Genomic DNA, 19,725 nt, shown 5'->3' on the forward strand with positions numbered 1-19,725 from the left:
CTACTTGTGATCGAGTTAGATTTCAGACGTCTGTTCGTAAGTTGATTTGTTCGTAAGTCAAACTTTTTACTTCTGTCCATTCCAAACATGTTGTACGGCATTTACACTAAACACGGGGAATGGCTTTAAGATTTGTATAATCTCCTGTAGATGTACATGCCACTGGTTCTTAATATGTAGATGCCAACACCGCTATCTGTTGCGCAACGTTTGAACTTACGACTCTCGGTCCGAACAGGCAACTGGACATACGGACAGTTTTGTTCGTATCTCTGAAAGTTCGATAGTGAAATGTTCGTAAGTCTCTGTCATAACTTACACTGCTGAATGAAGGCCTCCCCATGTGGTGGTGTTGTCTGGACTGTTTGACTGTACTATGCTGGTCAGTGTGGGATAGTAAAGGGGACCGGTTCAGATTATCCGCCTGCCACTGATGTTAGCCGTGGCCATAAATCAAACTCGGCTCACCAGTGCACAAACCACTGCAAGCAGCATTGCTCCCCTTCCAATCAGAGACCAGCAGTTTACGATTATTCTTCAACACATGATGTACGTACAACACAAAACCAGGATATACGATAATGTGCCAATGAATTATTTTAGACAAATAAAACAATCAGAGGCTATATATCCTTTGTAAATCGGTATTTATTTATTGTACTTTTTTTTGTTTATGTACAGGGCAAAAAATAGTAGGATGTAAAGTGTGCATTGAATTTCCACTCTGTTACTTACATCGGTCACATTCTTCAGTCAAAGCACCAGTATAATGTTCACGAAAGCGGAGGATGTTAACCTTAGGGCACCACTTTCAGTTTCCATTATACATCTCAACCTCTACAGCAACATACCTCTCAATTCCTCATCTTATACATGTACATTTTAATACCTGTTAAAAGACAACACCATTTAAAAACGTATCATTTTAAACCTACAAACCTATAAATGCGTAAAAGTGAACGATTATTTTTTCTTTGAGTTTTTCCGATTGGTATTAATTACTTGAAGTGTCTGGATGTGTTACATTGGAACTGTAGAAGAGGTCTCTGTTAGCAAGAGACACCAATGCTAAATATCCTTCCGAGTTCTACGGATTAACAAGGCTGTGAACAAAACATTAAAATCACCAGAATGTGCTATACAAATCAATTGTATGGCCTTTTAGAGTTCAATATATGAGTAATATATTGATGTTTAATCTAAAAATGCATGTAAAAAAACATTGCATTAAGGGGAATATGGTGGACGTTAAACATGACCCACTTTGCCCGACATTACTTGGTAAGTTGAACTCAATCCAAGAAGAATAGTTGATATTAGGTTTTAAAAATGTAGTCGGATTTTACAAGATTTTTTTGAACACCACAGCAGTTATGGATTATATTTTTTGTTAAGAATAACATCTCTTGGAAGACTGTCACAGGTTAATAACCAACACTGATTCATTACAAGGTGATTGGTAACGTCTGATAATGGAGTGAATTATTATACCCAGACTATGTCATGGAAGACACAAACTATAAACATTTTACAATCTACCACTAGATAACTTTAAAACGTCATGCCGAACGTATAACGAGAATGCACTCTTTCCTGCCAAGAGTGGGCATCCCACAGACAAACACGGGAACCAGTGACCAAAAGCCACGAATCGTGATTGCATCTGCCGCTGTGGAATTTTGTTGCAATGACTCGGGCACGGGGCGAACTGTCGCCTTCTCGCCAAAACTCTGATTTTCATCCTCCTCCAGCGCTAAACCGTCGTGTACATCGGCGTTTTCCCGCAAGAAAAACACCTCGACACACTTTATTGCATTGTTTTCTCTTGACGGTTCCAAATCCGTGCGTGGTGGATTTTTGTTTTGTTTAATTCGTTACTGGTTACACCGAAACATGAGTTTTACGCGTTGAAATTATCCACGCACAAAACACGCGCAGACTAATACATTCAAACACACGTGATAAACCCCACATGATATACTTTCACATGTTTGGCAACGATGCAGCGATCATGAACACTTACAGACATTTGCATTTTATGCTTAACTATATTCTACATCGAACTTTAGTGGTGCAATACGAGAATACAGACGTGCCCAGGTGGACAATTAGGTTCTAAATAATGATCCATAACATGTGGATTCTTCCATTGGTTCGGCTCACAACAATGCATAGAAATGCAGCTTCTATAGGATGGCACGTCGACTAGGATAGAGTCTTCGGAACAGTCAACACTTTGTGATCGACCATAACACTGAATACAACTGTAGAAATGTGCAGTCACTAACGAGAATCTATATATATATAACACCTGAAAGGGTACGAAGTTCCACAGCTTATTTCGAACACCAGTGCCATTGATCAATAACTGCTGCCAAATGCTGACGTGGTCGCAAATTGGGGAAGAATCCATATTGTTTTGTCATGGGAAATATTCATTCATCTTTACCGTCATTCGTATGAATATCTCCGCTCCATCATCCATCCTTTGCACAGCAGCATCCGATTACAAAGGAAAAGTTCAGCATCACGATAACACGGATCTATGTGGTACAAAATAAAAAATAAAAACCGCGACAATTATTTGTCTCATCTCGGGCACAAGAAATGCCCCCCGCACAGGAAAGGTTAATTTGTTTCTTTTTTTGCCGAGAGAAACGGCACGGGAATATCGATGCGCTCGTCACATGATGGTTTCGCAGAGCACCACCTTCTCGTCCGTGGGAGTCAGCGCGATCGGAGGGGTCGTCTCCACGTCCTGGATGCTCTGCGGGGCCGGCTCTGTCGGGGACATGTACTCCATGTGGTGGCAGCCCCAGACCGGGGTTGTCAGAATTCGCCAGCGCTGCAGACGGAATGGAGACAGAATCAGAATCTTTTATTCATCCTGGAGAAATTCGATGAGCTATGAAGCTGCTTTTCACGGATGTCCAGTAGGGGATGGGTCAGAAAGTTACAACAACAACAAACAATACAAATAAACGATAGAAGTGCCAGGTATAGGAAAAAAAAGCAAATCACTAAAAATGGAAACATCAAATAGATAAAGTATTCTAGACTTGAAGCTTTCGTGACTGCAAGAAATCATATTCTTAGGTGTTTTCGGTAAAGTCACGTAGGTAAAACATCAAAATTAATAAAATAATAAAATAAAATAAAGATCACGACGTTTGTGTTGCCTCCGAAACGTCGTGATCTTTATTTTATTTTATTATTTTATTAATTTTGATGTTTTACTTACGTGACTTTATAGATAAAGTATATATGTTCGAATTGGGCAAGGTAGAAAAACAACAGCAAAAGCAGTCCCAGACCACACCAAGGCAATACACAGTCCCTCAATAAAATAGCACATTCAGATTCAAATTGGTAGAGGTTGGTAGGTAGGGGAGAGGGTGGTTGTAAGTATGTTGAACTTTCGCACTGTACGTAGCCAGCCGTACTAATCGAGAGGTGCTGGAGAAGAACAACAGAGAGGAGTGGATCGGAAGTCAATCACCAGATGTCCTCACGCCTGCACCATCTGCTCATCCTCCTTGCTGGTATTTAGTAATCGTTCATCATTGTTATATAATTTCAATGGCCACAAAACTGTGAGGTGGCAGGGACATGTCAGTAGAGCAATGGATCGAATCCATCTATGGTGAGATTTGAGCGTTATCACCTCGTATGATAATCACCGCAGGAGGGAGAAACATCAAACGTGCAGTCTGCTTCAAAGCGGACGTTAAAAATCCTCCGATATCCTTCACACGAGTGTCTCATTATGTGCCAGTGTCAGGATCAAAATTTCCACGTTAGAAACTACCCGCAAATTACTCAATTGCGATCATACATAGCAAATATCGCCGCTACTGGCAGACTAATGCCGCTGGTCAACTCTTACTAATGAGACTATTTATCTCCGTGACCTTTCTTGCCAGTATCAACATGATAAAACAATTGAGACGATATCCTCATCTTTTGAGCTCTCACCTGGTTAAACAAAAGAAACATAACTTGCGTGGGTTTTTCTAGGTACTCTTGGCTTCCTTTATCACAGGCAAAAACACTCACGTGAAAAACTGCCTGAGAACACCAGGTATTGTAAGTACGCTTCTAAGCTGCACAGTGGTCAAGTGACTGATGTCAGTAAAGCAACGAGTTTTTGAATCTATCTATGCGGAGCTTTGAGCGTTACCCCCTCATGTATGTAGGGCCTATCTCCAGATTATGCCAAATGCTTCCCACAGATTTAGTCAGCGCAGTGCTCTGACCCAAGCCACTTGGGCGTGTCTAATTATTACCACACCGCGTGCTTTCAGATACGCTTCTGCGGCCGTCTGGAACGCTCTTCCCTCCGATATTAGAAAGCCACTGGAGCGATGCACTTTTAAATCATCTAGGTTGAAAACTCATTTTGTGACAACTGCTTTTTGTGTTTAGTTTGTTGTCCTTCCCCCGCACCTCCGATTAGCACGGTTCGCTACGTATGGTGTGAAAGAAGTTCAACATACATACATTATGTCGCTCTTTAGCCATGTCTCGGAAGTCACCAGCTCTAACATCCTGCAGGAATTTCTATTTAAAGCTTTCGTGACTGCAGGGATTCATCTTCTTGGTTCTTTCGGTAAAGTCACGTAGAAGGGAAGTAATAAAATAATAAAAATAAAACATAACAAAATTATTCTCTACGACGTTTCAGCCACAACGCAAGCAGCCGTCTTAAGGTGGAAAACAGGTCTGTCGAGAAGGCAGAGTCTTAATGTATTTATTATTTTATTACTTCCCTTCTACGTGACTTTACCGAAAGAACCAAGAAGATGAATCCTGCAAGAACTTTCCACTAAACAGGTGGGAGGTGGTGGAACGTTGTGGCAGCAGCAGCAGCAGCAGCAGCAACGCAGGTGGGTTTGGAGCAGGGATCTCACCTCCAGGAGGTTGCCCTTGGTACGTGCCAGGCGATAGATTGCCACGACCGGGATGCACAGCATGGACGAGAGGGCCATGCACCAGCCCAGCGCCTCGCCCCACCAGGGGTACACATACTCCTTGTTGTACGTCAGCGGCTTGTAATTCAGGAGGTTGAACAAGAAGATGCCCTGTCCGGTGGAAGCGTTCGAAATGGGAAATACAAACAAGGGAACACCACGGTGAATCAATACATGCAAACAGTGGTTGGGTAAATCTCAACTAGTTCAATACATTATTCTTGGATGTTAGCTCTGTGTACTCATGCATGCATCCTTTATTTATTTATGCCAAGTGAAAGTCCACTTATACCACAAACCTCTTTTCCATTGGTAAATATTTCAATTATTTAATTGAAATTTTCCTTGATTTAATTTTTTTTAGCTTAAAATTAAAACAAAAGTATGTTGTACCTTCAATGAGCACGAAACAAACATCTGAATTGATATCACGAAACATTGATGGATAGGTTCAACACAATGAGAGGTCTCGGTGTAGGTGTGCCGGTCAATTCTGGGGGAAGAGGTTGGCCACACTTCGCCATGTGGGTCACTCACTGCTGGTTAATGAAGGGAACAAATGTTGTCTGGCTTTTCACTGATATAGATGCCGCTCTATCCAGAATAGCTACTCAGGTCTACAAAGCACTGAAGCCTCTTCGCACATTGAAGAAGCCAATACAAATGATTACATATTCAAATGTATTTAAAATATATAAATTAAACCAAAACTAGTTAATATTTTATCAGGTAAGGCCCACTGAGCTATGTAGCTCTTTGTCAGAAGAGACCTGGCCACAAATGATAGCTCAACGAAGTGGCTTATCGCGTGGAAATTTAGAGCAGCCAAATACTCTCAACGCACGTTGATTCTAAATGTGTAGGGAAAAACCAGAGGACTCGGAGAAAAAATGCATGCAACCACTGCGGGGAGAACATGCAAACTCCAAATACGTGATCCAACCCACAACCATCTGTATACCAGGCGAGGGAGTTAAAATTTCGCCTGAGAGATGTTAACATCCTCAAATTTCACCTACCGTGCAAACACACGGTGTCACGAAGGCCCAGCACCAACGCATCCAGGGGAATGGGCGGTAGCCAATCATCAGAGCGATATTATCCATGAAGCGATCCCCACCTGCTCAACACACAAAGACAAAGATCCCCCGAATATTCTTAGGTTTTTTCGGTAAAGTCACGTAGGTAAAACATTAAAATTAATAAAAGTAAAATAAAATAATTAATTTTAATGTTTTACCTACGTGACTTTACCGAAAAAACCTAAGAATATGAATCCTTGCAGTCACGAAAGCTTCAAATCTAGAATCCCCCGAATAGCCTTTAACAGATTTCTGGGGCAAGTGCTGTTAGTGCCCACCTATGCATGCCGACACAGCACACAAGGGGCTGGGTGGCCAGTACCACACGTAGCCACCTTTGTCTCCCCGGTACCGATGTTTCCACTGCACATGGTACTTATTTAAGGCTGAGTCGACCTGCAAATAGGCCTGTCGATGTGTATATTTGTAATACATTCACTAAATAATTTCAGGCAGAGCTTTATCGAGGTAACAACCCAATGAAAAAGCATATCTTTTATATATAAAGGAGACCTAAGTAAATAAAGATACACCATGTGAATGCAGAATTTACGTAAAGAACAAAAACAACACGAATATTACTATTATACAACAACATTCCAATTGAACAAACAATGCAACATTAAGCCAAATGAAAATAATTTTATCGTATGAAAGCAAAATAAAAGGATGAAATCCAATCAAGAAATTAATACCCTCGCAACAATATTAAATACAATTTTAAACATAAATAATGTTTTAGCATGTGGAGTGGGGTTATTGTAAATAAGGAATCGTAGAGTTCCTGATCAATAAATATATTCACCCGTCTCTCTCCAGCATCGAGTGCCCTATCGGCTCACATCAGCCTCTCCATCTCAAACACTCTTCTCCCTCCCATCCAGGCTCACAAAAACATCACTGAATGAGGTGCAAACACAAATATTTAAGGACGTTTTGGCACTGCCATCGATCGACCACACCAAGACCGCAGGTCGGTGGCGGTTTTTTAATCTTCGTGCCTTTGCGTTCACACCGTGCGATCCCACTGAAGATTACGTAGCAGGGATAGTTTGCGGACAGATCAGATCGAATAATTGGTACCTTTGGTATCCGCGACGTTAATTCCCAGACCGCAAAGCTGTCGCGAAGGCACTGTTTCTCACAGACGCATCTCGTCTGTAGTAGGTTTAGTCGGGGGCAATGTTACTTGGTGGCTTCACCCAATTTTTGTACTTTGCGAGTGATTTTTCGAAATTGGACCATTACACCGGCAAACATTTTTTTTTTTACGCCACGCTACCTTTAACATCCGCTCATGAAGCACACGGTGCGTATTTGTGATTCATACACCCACGGTGTTAACACACCCACAGTGTTGACACACCCACAGTGTTAACACACCCAGGGCGGCCACTGGGCTCTAGCCATGAACCGCCGCGCGGAGCCACGTCGCCACCGCAACGCTCGAGCGTGCGTACCGTAGACCCAGGCAACGACGATGCACTCCCATCCCGCTTGCCACAGCAGGGTCATGCCGCTCGCAGAGTAGTAGTCAAACAGCTGAAACACATACATGCCGCCCTGCGGGACACACACACACACAAGGCCGACGTCAGCGTCTTTTCACGGCAAAGCGCCGCGCTGTGTGCGGTCACGTAAAACATGGCCGCTCCGCTTTGCGAAACGTCCCAGTGCGTCAACACGGGCTTTTGCAGCGTGGGTTTATGGCAGCGTAACAATTCGGAATATCCCGTTGGTGAATATTTATTTATTTTGCTTCTACACCGTGTTGTTATTGCGCAGGCAAATATTGAAAACAAATATCTGCTATGGCAAGTGGCCGGTTAGCACCGGTGCGATAACGCTGCGACGATGGTGGCACATTTTATCCCTTGTCGTTCCGGTCAGTGCGTTTCATTGCGTAACTTAACTAAACGCAAGATGTGAAGTGTGGCAAAGGCGCTTAAATGGGAAACTAATTTGAGGCTGGTGAATGTCACACACTGACAGCTGAATTGGCGCGGAGCCACACCAAGGATTGCTTTCACCGACGCTCACAATAGAGCACTTGTGTTGGCTCCGACATTCACGCACAACCGGCAACAGCAGCGAGCGTTCACACGGGCCGGGTTCGCCCGTTTGGAATTTCCACGGAGTTGACGAACATTCTGGCATGCAACGTTGACTGCTGAGGAGGGCAAGTGGGCTTGGGAAGAGACCAATGACCAAGTGGCAGCCAAAGGATGGAGCATGCCCGAAAGCCGTCCACTGGGGAGGTGGAGCAATGAAATCAGGTGGTGTGCAGGAGCTAGTCGAATTATTTCATTGGCACACCTCTAATGATTAATCATAAACATATATACCGGACACAATGAACAACAACAACCCTTCAGGTGGGCTTGGGCAGGATACATCACTTTAAGGGACGATGATTGACGGTCGAGACTAATGATGGAGAGACAGCCAATGGAGTGAACACGCTCAAGGGGATGTCCACCGCAGAGACGGAGCGAGGAAAGCGGCTCGCGGCTCAAGAGCTGGACGGGAATGTTGCAACGTAAACGGCGCGAGAGACGGCGACGGCTTGGGGAGACGGTCATCCACCGGGTGGACAGGTCGTGGCCGCTGGTGATAGTGACGGTGGCTCACCTCGGTGACCATGGAGATAGCGATGAGGAAGGAGGTGAAGCAGCAGACGCCCACGAAGACCTCGCGGCGGTAGCCGCCCGTGAGCGCGGCGGGGAAGAGGTCGGAAATTCCCGTCACGAAGCCTTCGACGCCAACAAACTGTGCGGCAGACCGAGCGTCGAGCAAAACGCGCGCGCTGATAAGGGTACAGTAGAACATAGACCATCATGCGAACCCCGGTCATCCTCGCAGCGGCTTTCGGCTCGCCGTCGAACAAAGACGGCCACCGCATCGCGCGATTTCAGATGCGCTTCTGCGGCCGTCTGGAACACTCTTCCTTCCGATATTAGGAAGCCACCGAAAGGTATATGGCACTTTTAAATCTAGATTGAAAGATAATCTCTTTAAAACTCCTTACGTTGAGTTTGTTATCCTTCCACCCGTACCTTCAATTAGCACAGTTGGCTACGTACAGTGCGAAATAAGTTCAACATACATAGGCTATGCAATAATTCACCACAACGGGATCAAAATTACAACTGTAGCCACTGCCACCATCTGTGCTGTCACCGTCCACCCACGCTGTGGCCCAGGCCCTCACCTGGCTGTCCAGCCCCAGCAGAATGAGCATGAAGAAGAAGAGAGCAGCCCAGAGTGGAGCCACGGGCATGAGGGACACGGCCTTGGGGTACGCGATGAAGGCAAGGCCTGGACCTGCAGTAGGCCACACACCAGCACAGCAGCCACCACCAAAAAAACACACAATTATATATCTTTTCTTTCTCCCCCGCCCCCCCCCCCCCCCCCCCCCCCCAATATTGTTGTAATCACGCTCTCGGCATGGGGTTGTGAGTTGAAGGCATTTTCATTTTCAACACTTCACCTTCCAGTGTGTGAACCTGCACGACACCGTATAAAACAATAACCCTGCAAAATCACATCGCAGAACGAATTCTCAAGTCACTTCAATCGAAAAAAGAAACTATATTTTTTATTTTGTTTTACCAGGTAAGGCCCACTCAATTAGATAGCTCTTTTTCAGAAGCGACCTGGCCACAAATAATGATTGCTCAACGAAGTAGCTTATCAGGTGGAAAATGCATACTGGTTCCAAATATGGTGGGGGATAACCAGAGGACGTGGAGAAAACTGCCACACGACCACGGAGAGAACGTGCAAACTCCAAATATACATGCGTCAGAGTCGGGATCGAACCCACGACCTCCTGCATACCGAGCGAGGTAATTAACATCTCGCCATCCATAGCTGGAATAAGCCAAATTAAGTACAATAAAAACAATAGCTTGTGTTCTTTTTCTTGCGCGAGTGACCAGGCTGAGACCATGAACTCACTGCACACCCGATGACCTAGTCTAACCACAAGTAGCTGAACAAACGACTTGAACCCAGGGACTCGGCAGTGCCCGCTCAGTGCTCTGGCCCTTGAGGTGCCAGCCAGCCAACTCAGAACACACGCACGCTTTACTGCAGTGGCAAGAGTACATCAAGTGCCCTCTCAGTTGTGCAACCTTCCCATGAACCTCAAAGACACTGGAGTTGTGTTCCTATCAACGGAATGTTAATAAAGATTTCCCCACATGCGTTGCACGAGACATTTATTATGAAGGCAGCTATCACCCATTTACAAGCATGTACACACATACCACGTGCTCGCACGTGTACCATACATATCAGTCTATATATGTCAGCTTACGTCACACGCACATGACTGAAATGTAAATGTATGGATTTTTTTTTTTAGGGCCCTTTGTCAATCTGCAGTTGAATTGATGCCTCCCCGTGCCGTGTCAGTCGCCGTAAACCCCCGTGCTGGTCTGTGCGCGTTGGTGAAGGCAGAGGCAGCCGGCACCAGTTCAGATATCACTTCGCCTCTGATGTTACCCGTCGCCGGCAAATCAAGTTGTTGGCGCGATGGCCTGATCGCCGAGACCGCCGCTCCGCCCCCTGCATTGCGGAGAGTAATATATCTGACCGTCACAAATCCGCCCTGACCAATAGACCGCCCCCCACCCAGTTCTTGGAAAATGGTGTCCGGCACATATCCGCAGCGTCCGCAATGGCTCCAAAAGGACAGCACGTTCACTAAAGACGTACAGGTGCAGCCCTGTGATTCCTTACCCATCCCACTGCTGGCAAAAGGGCCTCAACGCGAGGAAGTGCTAAAAAAACCCCCCACTATACTGATGGGTATTTGGCCTTCTCATCCACACTAGCCAGGCATCTTGGAAGAGGTGGAAGCATCCACACTTCGCCCCGCCACGCGCGGAGGTGAATAAGGAAATGTTCCCATTGATTCAACTGTGGTGATGGGGAGTTCATATCGAACGAGCGACCTTCGGATTGCGAGTCCAGTGTGTCGATCAATACTGCTGCAAAAAACGAGATCTTTCAAATAGGTAACTATTAACTTAAGAAGTCATCACATGAGTTCCTGTTCATTAGTACCCCCTCGTCTTACATTCATTTTAAGAGTCTCATTTGGGAAAGGCCGGCTCGTCTTATATTATCAGCCGCATCATAGTTTACAGCACTCTATTCTTAAATCGCTGACTTCAACAACACATTTACCTACGTTCAAAATAGTTTGTGGGCAGTTATTTTGCCCAGCAAGTTAACTGTGCATGGTGCAACTGTCAATTAATAAACACGTTCATATATTCGACCTCCTCTCGCAGATCCTTCTAAAATACCCAAGCATCCAGAGAGGTCACAAATGGTCACATTATACTCCACGCAAATATAGACTTGCTAATTGCGGGAGGTGTGTGATGCTTGTAGATGGAATCTCCGAGTCCCATTGGACGATGGTTTTATGTATCACGTAAGCCAGTTTCCAATCATTCATCATTCACGACCCCGACAGCTCATGGCTCCAGTCTATGGTCTGCATGAGGTCCCAGCACACTTTTATTGCAATGCGAGACGCAGATTCAACTATTCCATCAGCAGCATACATTTTGTCTGCAGGGGGGGATTCCAGTCGTGAATTCGCACCATGTCAATGCATTTCCACGCCCATGATCGGAACGGGAATTTGGGATTCCAACACAACCACGGGAAAAAGCTCAAATTCCACGAGCAGTTACTGTGGATGCGTTCCATGCCACTCTGAGGGCTGGTCTGTAGCTTCACTCGAACCCTGTTGTCCCGAACGTACGTGGCGCCATTACCATAGCCCTGTTCCACGATAAGATGTCCCACCTGATAACAAAAAGCACGCCACATTTGCTCCGCTTTATCGAATTTGCCCTTCGCCATAAAGTTCAAGGTACAGCACTTGTCACTTTTGACGACTTGAGCGGCGAATTTCTGCGAAGGGCCCCTCGCTCATTGGCACCGTATCTGCTCGCGCGCAGCCAGGCATGCTTTTTGAGTGGGTTAATCATCCGCTCGCTAAAAGTTTGTGAAAATAGTCGCAGGCAAAGGATTTGGTGCTCCTTTCATTTTGTTAAAAGTGAGTTACTGAAAATTGTAAGCGCAAAAGTCAATCATTCAATTAATGGCCGATGAGACGTCGCTAATCATGCAATTAATCAAATAAAATTTTGTTCCATCCCCTTGCGCGTGATTAGAATCAACAACACATCACCTCCTCCGCTGTGCAATCGAGTTTGGTGGATATTTTGGCAAAATTACAAAACATCATGAAAATGCCGTAAATTTGGCGCAGTGTAGCAACGCCTTCTTCATGAACTGAGCGATTGCAATGTTCACGTAATATTAATTACGTAAAACGAGACCCGATATGTAACACAACTGGTGTCCTGTGAGCATTGTATCGTGGTACGGCGTGCGCGCACACACACACTGTCCTGGAAGGCGTTGACGAAAGGCAGGCAATTAAGGGTTATTATTACTACGTTCAATTAGCAGAGTAACGGCGACTTCCGCAGGCTTTGGGGGGGGGGGGGGGCCCAATGGGGGGGGGGGGGAAAGAGTTTCAAAGCCTCCGAGTGCTGCGCGAGTTGGTGGTGACAGACGGGGTGACTCAATTCGCTCAAAAAAGGACCCCCCGGAAATGTTTCCAACCACGGGATGCCGCGGGCTAAATGGAGTCAATGTGACCTGTTGAAGCGATCGTGCCCCACCGCAGAGAACTCTCACAAGCACGCGCGGCACTGTGTCAGCCACCACGCCATCGCGAGCCCCCCGCAATCTCGGTTCTCATCGCGCCGCCCAAAACACTTCATGTTCAATGAAGCAACGAAGGCAATGCAGCCGAGCCCAAGCCAATAGAAACTGTTACAGCTCTCGGCTCGGTCAACCAAGGCCGTATGTCGAAGTTCCCAGTCAACCTTCGCTTTGCGGAAGGTCGCTCACTCTCCTCCACTTACCCCCACAGTCAGGAGCTCCCTGCCCTCAGGCACCCATGCTGTTGACTGCCTGCCCCTTGCTCCAGAGGTGGAAGCCACGGGGGGGGGGGGGGGGGGTTACCCACACTTTACCCCGCCACACGTGACGTGCCCATTGGGTGTGGTGTCCCCATTTACACTCGCTGGGTGGACAGAGGTGACTCCTGGATCGCATTGCAAATGGAGTGCGATCGCCGGTACGCCACGGGGGCAACATCCCAAATTGTGCTGCGATTTAAAGAAATCCAAAATTTGGTATCGTCACCAAGTCGGAGCTGCACTACGGCTGGGCTTCAGGACAAGGGAGTGGAACGTGACTCCGCACCTGACTCGGCCACTTGGGAGATGTCAACGCCCTGCTCGGCCGCCATGAACCCCAAGGTGGAAAAGACGACGAAGCCAGCAAAGAAGCTCGTGCCACTGTTGACGAGCGCCAGAATGAACGTGTCCCTGGAGAAAAGAACACAGAACGAGGCCAGTGTCGCTGGGTCAAATGGCGGTTGGGGGGTGGGGGGGGGGCAATGTTTCTCCTGCAATGTGGCCCGGAGGCCGGACTTCCAATCGCCCCTTTCCCAACTGCTACGTCCGAGAGCCAAGCCAACGCCGGGCCCTCGTGTAACTGGTGGATTTCCACTGGTGATATTCGCCATACCGAGCCGGAACTCAACTGCGGTCCGCTGGCCCTCCTCGAGAAATCGGATTCTGTCTTGGAGGTCAAAGAAGGGCCAGGGGCCGCGGGGGGCTAATGATGCGATCGTCGTGCGCGATTGTCAGTCGGCGTACCGTGAGGATACGGCATCACCGCATCGTCTACACGCGCCTCGACTCGTTCGTTGCGTATAACGTCAGCGGTGGGCACGGCTTGGTTTTTGCGGTGTGAAGAAACAACGCGGTGTCTCGTGAGCCACGCCGGGCTGGCTGGGCTAGGCCCCAGGGCAGATCGCTGGCGCGGTGGAAGAGTTTTAAGAGAACTCACCGGAGCACTCGCTCTGTCTGGTGCTGCGGATGTGTGTCTGTGTGGTGCGTCGGGTGCTCAGGCCATTCTTCCAACACGCTGGCATCGGTCTTACTTATCGTGGTCACTTCATTAATGTCATGCGGGCACAGGAATCAGGTAACACACAAAAGGGCTGCTCGGGCAAGACCGAGAAGCACAATGGATTTTTTTGTTTTTCAAGTTACCGTTGTAAAGTTCTGGAAGCACTCTTCAGAAATGTAACTAATGGGACAATGGATAACTTCAAAGGAAAACTAGTAAGTTAACGCATTTCAGTTGATTGTTTTCATAATTAACCTCTAACAAATTGGAAGCATTTCTCTTCAATGTATCACTGCACAATGAAAAAAACAAGTCAGCAAATACTTAATAGACTCCTTAAAATTTGTTTCATTACCTCTAAAGATGACAATTAAAAATAAAATAATAAATCTACATAGGTTGCATCTGTCACCAAAATAATAATGATTCTTATAGTTTAATTTGTATAATTTAATGTTTAGGTTATTTATAAATGACAAGCGTATGTCGACATGAGCAGTCATACACACACACACACAAACATTCTACACACGATAAAAAATGCAAACATTTCTAGACAACAGTACTCTTACATTTCTTAGGATAAAGTGTGAAAATAAAGCCCCTAGTGTTCATTGTTGAGGCCCAAGGCGAAAGAGAGTTAGACTAAGTCACCTTCATGATGCTTCGTGTTGAATGGGCCTTTTTTTTCAAACAAGTTTTTAAAAAGTCAGACCAAGGCACCTTTAGGATTCCAAGAGTGGAGTGCAAACGCCCCAAAATACCAGAAAGTGGTCATCATTGGCGGCGCAGTAATTTGAAACCACCTAGTAAACTAATTATAGTAAAATTACGGATTTATTTGCAAATTAACATCGAAATAAGCAGACGCGAAAATAAGCAGACGTGCTATGTTGTGAGTGCAGGAACACAATGTTGCGTCAGGCAATCGGGGCTTCGGCCAATCGCCGCGGCGGGCAAGCTGTGGTCAGCGCAGTCGCTCGCTCACCTATAGCAGTTGTTGTTGAAGCGGTTGTAGCTGCCGAGGGCGGACAGCGCGCCCAGACCGATGGCGTACGAAAAGAATATCTGAGTGCCCGCGTCTATCCATACCTACACGGGTCACGCAACGGGCGTTTGTGAGCGAGTGTCAGCACACCAAAAAAAAAAAACACACGGACAACGATGTTGCTGTACTGCAAATCATGGGGTTTACGCGAATTCGCTTGCTGCAAGTGCGGACGGGCACAAAGGTGCCGGTCGAAACGTTTCGAGAATGGATTATCGAAAGTTGTCGACGCGGTTGTATAAAAAGCGCGCGCAGCGTGGACTTGGTTTATTTTGGCCTTGAAGATAACAACACGATGATCGCAAGGTTATGAGAACAAAACCCTATTAATTTATTTACGCCTATTTTGAACACTACGAGTATTATACATTAATGCATTGAGTTTACTTATGTTGGGGGCGGAGGGGGGTTTAACTGTGGTATTTTAAACACAGTAATAAAGAAAACAGGGAGCGAGGAAAGAGGTAGCACAATGGCGGACGCATTGCGCTGTAAAACCAGCAACCCGTAGTGCCACTCCCGGCCATGGCTAAGATTGCCTCCTTCCCCAACTCACATTGGCCAGCGTGGGGAAGTATGGTCAAACAACCCCAATGAAATGACACAGCGTGGCATGGCCTTCATCCAGCAGTGTAATGACGAAAGGGGCTGTATATTATTATTTTAAGTTGAATAGTAAAATAGCTACGCGTCTGTGTGTACCATTCAGATTCCAACCTCCCAACTGTTTTGACTGACCCTCGCATACAGTGCTCATGTTGAGGTCAAGAGGTCATGGCCCACACTTGGGGTGCCTCCATCCCTCACTTCCTTCCTTTATTTTGTCCCCACTTACAATGTCTGTGTGTGTGTGTGTACGTTAGTTAGGGCGATTGTGTAGGTGCTCGCTAACAGCATTTGCCCCTACAGTCTGTTAAGGCTATATGATGAAGCTTTGTCTTTGTTAGTTAGGGCAACTGAGCGATGATGGAGTGTGGCATTGCATTATATTTGCAATGCTTTACTTTGTGCAGATACCCAAAAGTTGTATTAATACCTGTCCAGTGACATACTCGTGTGAATTTCATCACTTTAGATTACTTTTGTAACACAAAATAACTGATAACTAAACATTTATTTAATTCCATTCAAAATTATGTTACTGTTTCTGACAGCAGTGATTCATTGCAAACGTTAAGGCACCTCAGAATCAGAATCTGTATTTATACTGGAGGAAATCCGATGACATATGAAGCTCATTTTCACAACTGTTCAGTAGGGGCGGGTCAGAGATTTACAACAACAAACAATACAAAAACACAACACTCGAGTACTCCGTCCTCTGTAAACTGCTGCGTGATGCATTTATAGTCTACATGGAAACCTCGTGTGCATGCAAACCTGAATATTTTAATTATGAAAAGGTCAGATTAGTCAGATGCAGGGCTTAAAGTATTAGTGAGTCAGCCATAGACACCTGTTTTCTTTCGTGCATGTGTGCATTGGCCTGTTGCCCCGGCTAGCCACGATGGAAAGTGGCAGTCACAAACATGGAATAACACTTACACCCACACAGTCACGAAAATAAAACAACGCGTTTTTATTTAGTTTCAAATGCTGTGCTATTAGATTTAATGGCAGTGTAATGTTCCATTTTACATTTCAGTTATATTATTCCAAAGTGGTGTTTTATTCCATTCATATGCAGTCAAATTTTGATTTAAAGCTTTCGTGACTGCAGGGATTCATATTCTTGGTTCTTTCGGTAAAGTCACGTAGAAAGAACCAATAATACAATCTGCAGTCGTTACTTATTTAGTGGTGGTGAATTTCTTTTTCAAATTCAATTACTTCCACGAGGCACAGCCCACTGTTTCCCGATACATATTCATTGACCTCCCAAATCGCTGCAAGTCTAAACACCGCATCAATTTCAATCAAGAATTTACATGAATTGCACATCAACACAATCATTATTGAAGCTTGTTATTTTTGTGCGTAGGACGGTTGAGTCCAATAAGTGTGAAGCAGTTTTTGTGTTCAATGAAGACGAGCAGAGTATATTACAAAGTGCTGTCCTGACGGCACTTGTAGGGTTTCGTTAAAATGATACTGTGGAGGGCACGGCGCTGTTCTCTATTCTCGGTCATGCCAATGGCAATATGCCCAAGAGCTAGATGCCAATGTCGAGCTCTGTTAGCCACGAAAGGGATTCAGGAGGCTTTGTGGAGTTCTGCTACTCCTCTGTTGACAGAGACAGCCTGCAGCGGTTTTCCAATACGATCCATAGCTTAGGTTACATGGCCATAGTCGCACCGTGCCCTGTCCATCATTTTCCATTTATGACGGCGATGTGTGCATTGGCCATTGGACTAATCATGGGTTCAACACTAATTACCACAGCCCATCTCTCTTCAATGAGACGCTCCTGAAAACCTGTACGCAGGTTAACAGCCAAATCGCTGTGTCATTAACTAGCCGTGAAGATCATGGGACCTCCTTTGCCAGTACCAAAATATACTAATAGGGTTTTTCCCCTTTTTTTCTGGCAACAAAACTGACACCTTTTGCACAATTCAAAGACAACGCACTATCAGAGTAATGAGAGGCTCGGGGTGAGCAGCTACATCATGGGACCTCCTTTGCCAATACGCCTTTTGGCGTCATCTGGTCGAACACCATATGAGACTAGGCTCTAAAGAAAGCTCTCTCTGGTGTGGACCAATCAGTTTCAAGGACAATGCATAAATGATCAGAGTATTGTTTTTTGTTTGCATTTGACTGCAAGTATTGTGGTTAATGTAAACATGATTCCTTGCAAAAGGTGTCAGTTTTGTTGCCAGAAAAAAGGGGAAAACCCCTATTAGTATAGCCGTGAAGAGTATGTGCTGTCAATGATTTGTGATGGCCACGAAGGATGATGACAACAGTGGTGGTGATGGTGATGATGGTGATGATGCTCACCTGTGGCTGCCCGAGTTTGCTCCAATCGGGTTTTAGGTAATACATAATGCCATCATAGGATCCTGGGAGCGTCATCCCATTGATGAAGAGGATGATGAGAACCAGGTATGGGAAGGTCGCGGTGAAATAGACAACCTGTAAGCGAGAGCACCCAGTTACGCAACTCCGATCCTTGCTGTGCATCTCAAGCGAGATTTTCACTACATTAGATGTATCCCCAGGAGTGCACTAACGCACACACAGTCTTGACAGCATTTAACAAATTAAAAATTAAAGTAATCCATATTTCTAAATACCAGTGTAAAATAACATTTTTTAAAATACTACCACAGACTTTGTAATGATATAGATATGTGCTATGTACTTAACAGCATGCAGTAAATTCACTTAAACGTCAGGTTATTATTATTATTGACGCGCAGAAACGCTGATGGGAGTTGGTAACATTTCTGATTATTTTAGTTTTTTTGCAATGAAATGGATGCCCATCGTGATCTTATTAGGTGTGCTTTTGTTGGGAGGCCCATGGGGTACGGCCGCTAATATTGGGGGGGGGGGGTTCAGAGTGGAACGTAGAGAACTCATCTGTTCTAATTCGGGGGGGGGGGGCCCGCGGCAACCAACCGCAACGCGGCACGCGCGGCAGAGTCTTGAGCAAACGTGGTCGCTGCAAACGAAGGCACCTTTTGCAGAGTTTAAATCGACCGACAAGAGCCGCCCAGTTTAACACGTAGGCCTACGCAACCAATATCATCCATAATACAGTTGTTTTTAGGGGGGGTTTAGATCGCGTAAAAATATAAATGTGTCGTTAAACCCGTCACGTAAACGGAATGTGCCAATTCGTTACTAGTACAGCGCACCGGGGTGTTGGAAAGCCAAGCCACCCGTTAGCCAAGCCAAAGACGACACATTGGCTTTCGTCTGCAATGTCATTTATCGTCGTGAACTGCTTCATGGTCGTGGCGACGCATTCAAATGGCGGGGGGGGGGGACATTGTGCTGACCTACATGGCAGCGTACTTAGGAGGTGCTTTAGGCATTAACCCAATACCAGTATTAACCGCTGTATGCCAGCCCAAGATCTCATGGTGGTGGAATTACAACCGGAATAGGTGGCCCTGATACTATTTTCGAAGTGGTAGTGACCCTAAAAAACCTGGTCTCATTATCAAACACGGACTGTGATCCCACATAGTTTTAACTGACAGCAGGCAGCATGGCGATAGCCCCCTAGACGTATGTGGCAAGCGTGTTGATTGCGTGTGTGTGAGTGTGTGAGTGAAAGGGGGTGGGGGGGGGAGAAGAGGGTTACGTCTTGAGTGCAGAAAGAACATTAATGCTAGAATCCTCAAAAGGAGCTAGATGCCGTGTAAAGCAGAGGCTGTGTGTGGCACAAGGCACCCCCGTAAGCAACCCTATGATGAGCACTCGTGTAAAAGCACAGCCGATGAGCAACCACTAAGTGTTTTTGACCCTCCCCAGCCCCCCCAGGCCCTCCCCCCCCCCCCCCCCCCGCCCACCCCACAGGATCAACGGTACACACAAGAGGCATCGTGTGATATCCAATAGCGTTGCAGTTACTAAAGCATACAGGATGTAGATGCAGCACCTCAACAATTAAACGCAAGCCGAAAGCGGAGGAAGTCCGTCTCAAAGT

At 45.9% G+C, this 19,725-nt stretch overlaps 1 protein-coding gene across 1 annotated transcript in view; it reads right to left on the bottom strand.

Moving 5' to 3' along the window:
* Window positions 1-630: 630 nt before the first annotated feature.
* LOC133349441 (sodium- and chloride-dependent creatine transporter 1-like) overlaps window positions 631-19,725 on the bottom strand; it is a 39,867-nt gene continuing 20,772 nt past the window's right edge. The window contains exons 5-13 of the mRNA XM_061562883.1: window positions 18,066-18,200; window positions 15,063-15,166; window positions 13,361-13,485; window positions 9,264-9,376; window positions 8,684-8,821; window positions 7,513-7,615; window positions 5,990-6,090; window positions 4,911-5,081; window positions 631-2,845 (exon numbers count right to left, since the gene is read on the bottom strand). Of these exons, the coding sequence (XP_061418867.1) occupies window positions 2,684-2,845; window positions 4,911-5,081; window positions 5,990-6,090; window positions 7,513-7,615; window positions 8,684-8,821; window positions 9,264-9,376; window positions 13,361-13,485; window positions 15,063-15,166; window positions 18,066-18,200 (1,152 nt within the window). The 3' untranslated portion in view covers window positions 631-2,683. The remainder of the gene's footprint in view (window positions 2,846-4,910; window positions 5,082-5,989; window positions 6,091-7,512; window positions 7,616-8,683; window positions 8,822-9,263; window positions 9,377-13,360; window positions 13,486-15,062; window positions 15,167-18,065; window positions 18,201-19,725) is intronic.

Source organism: Lethenteron reissneri, chromosome 30 (genome assembly GCF_015708825.2).
Source record: "Lethenteron reissneri isolate LAM-NWPU_2019-01 chromosome 30, ASM1570882v1, whole genome shotgun sequence".
NCBI lineage: Eukaryota > Metazoa > Chordata > Hyperoartia > Petromyzontiformes > Petromyzontidae > Lethenteron > Lethenteron reissneri.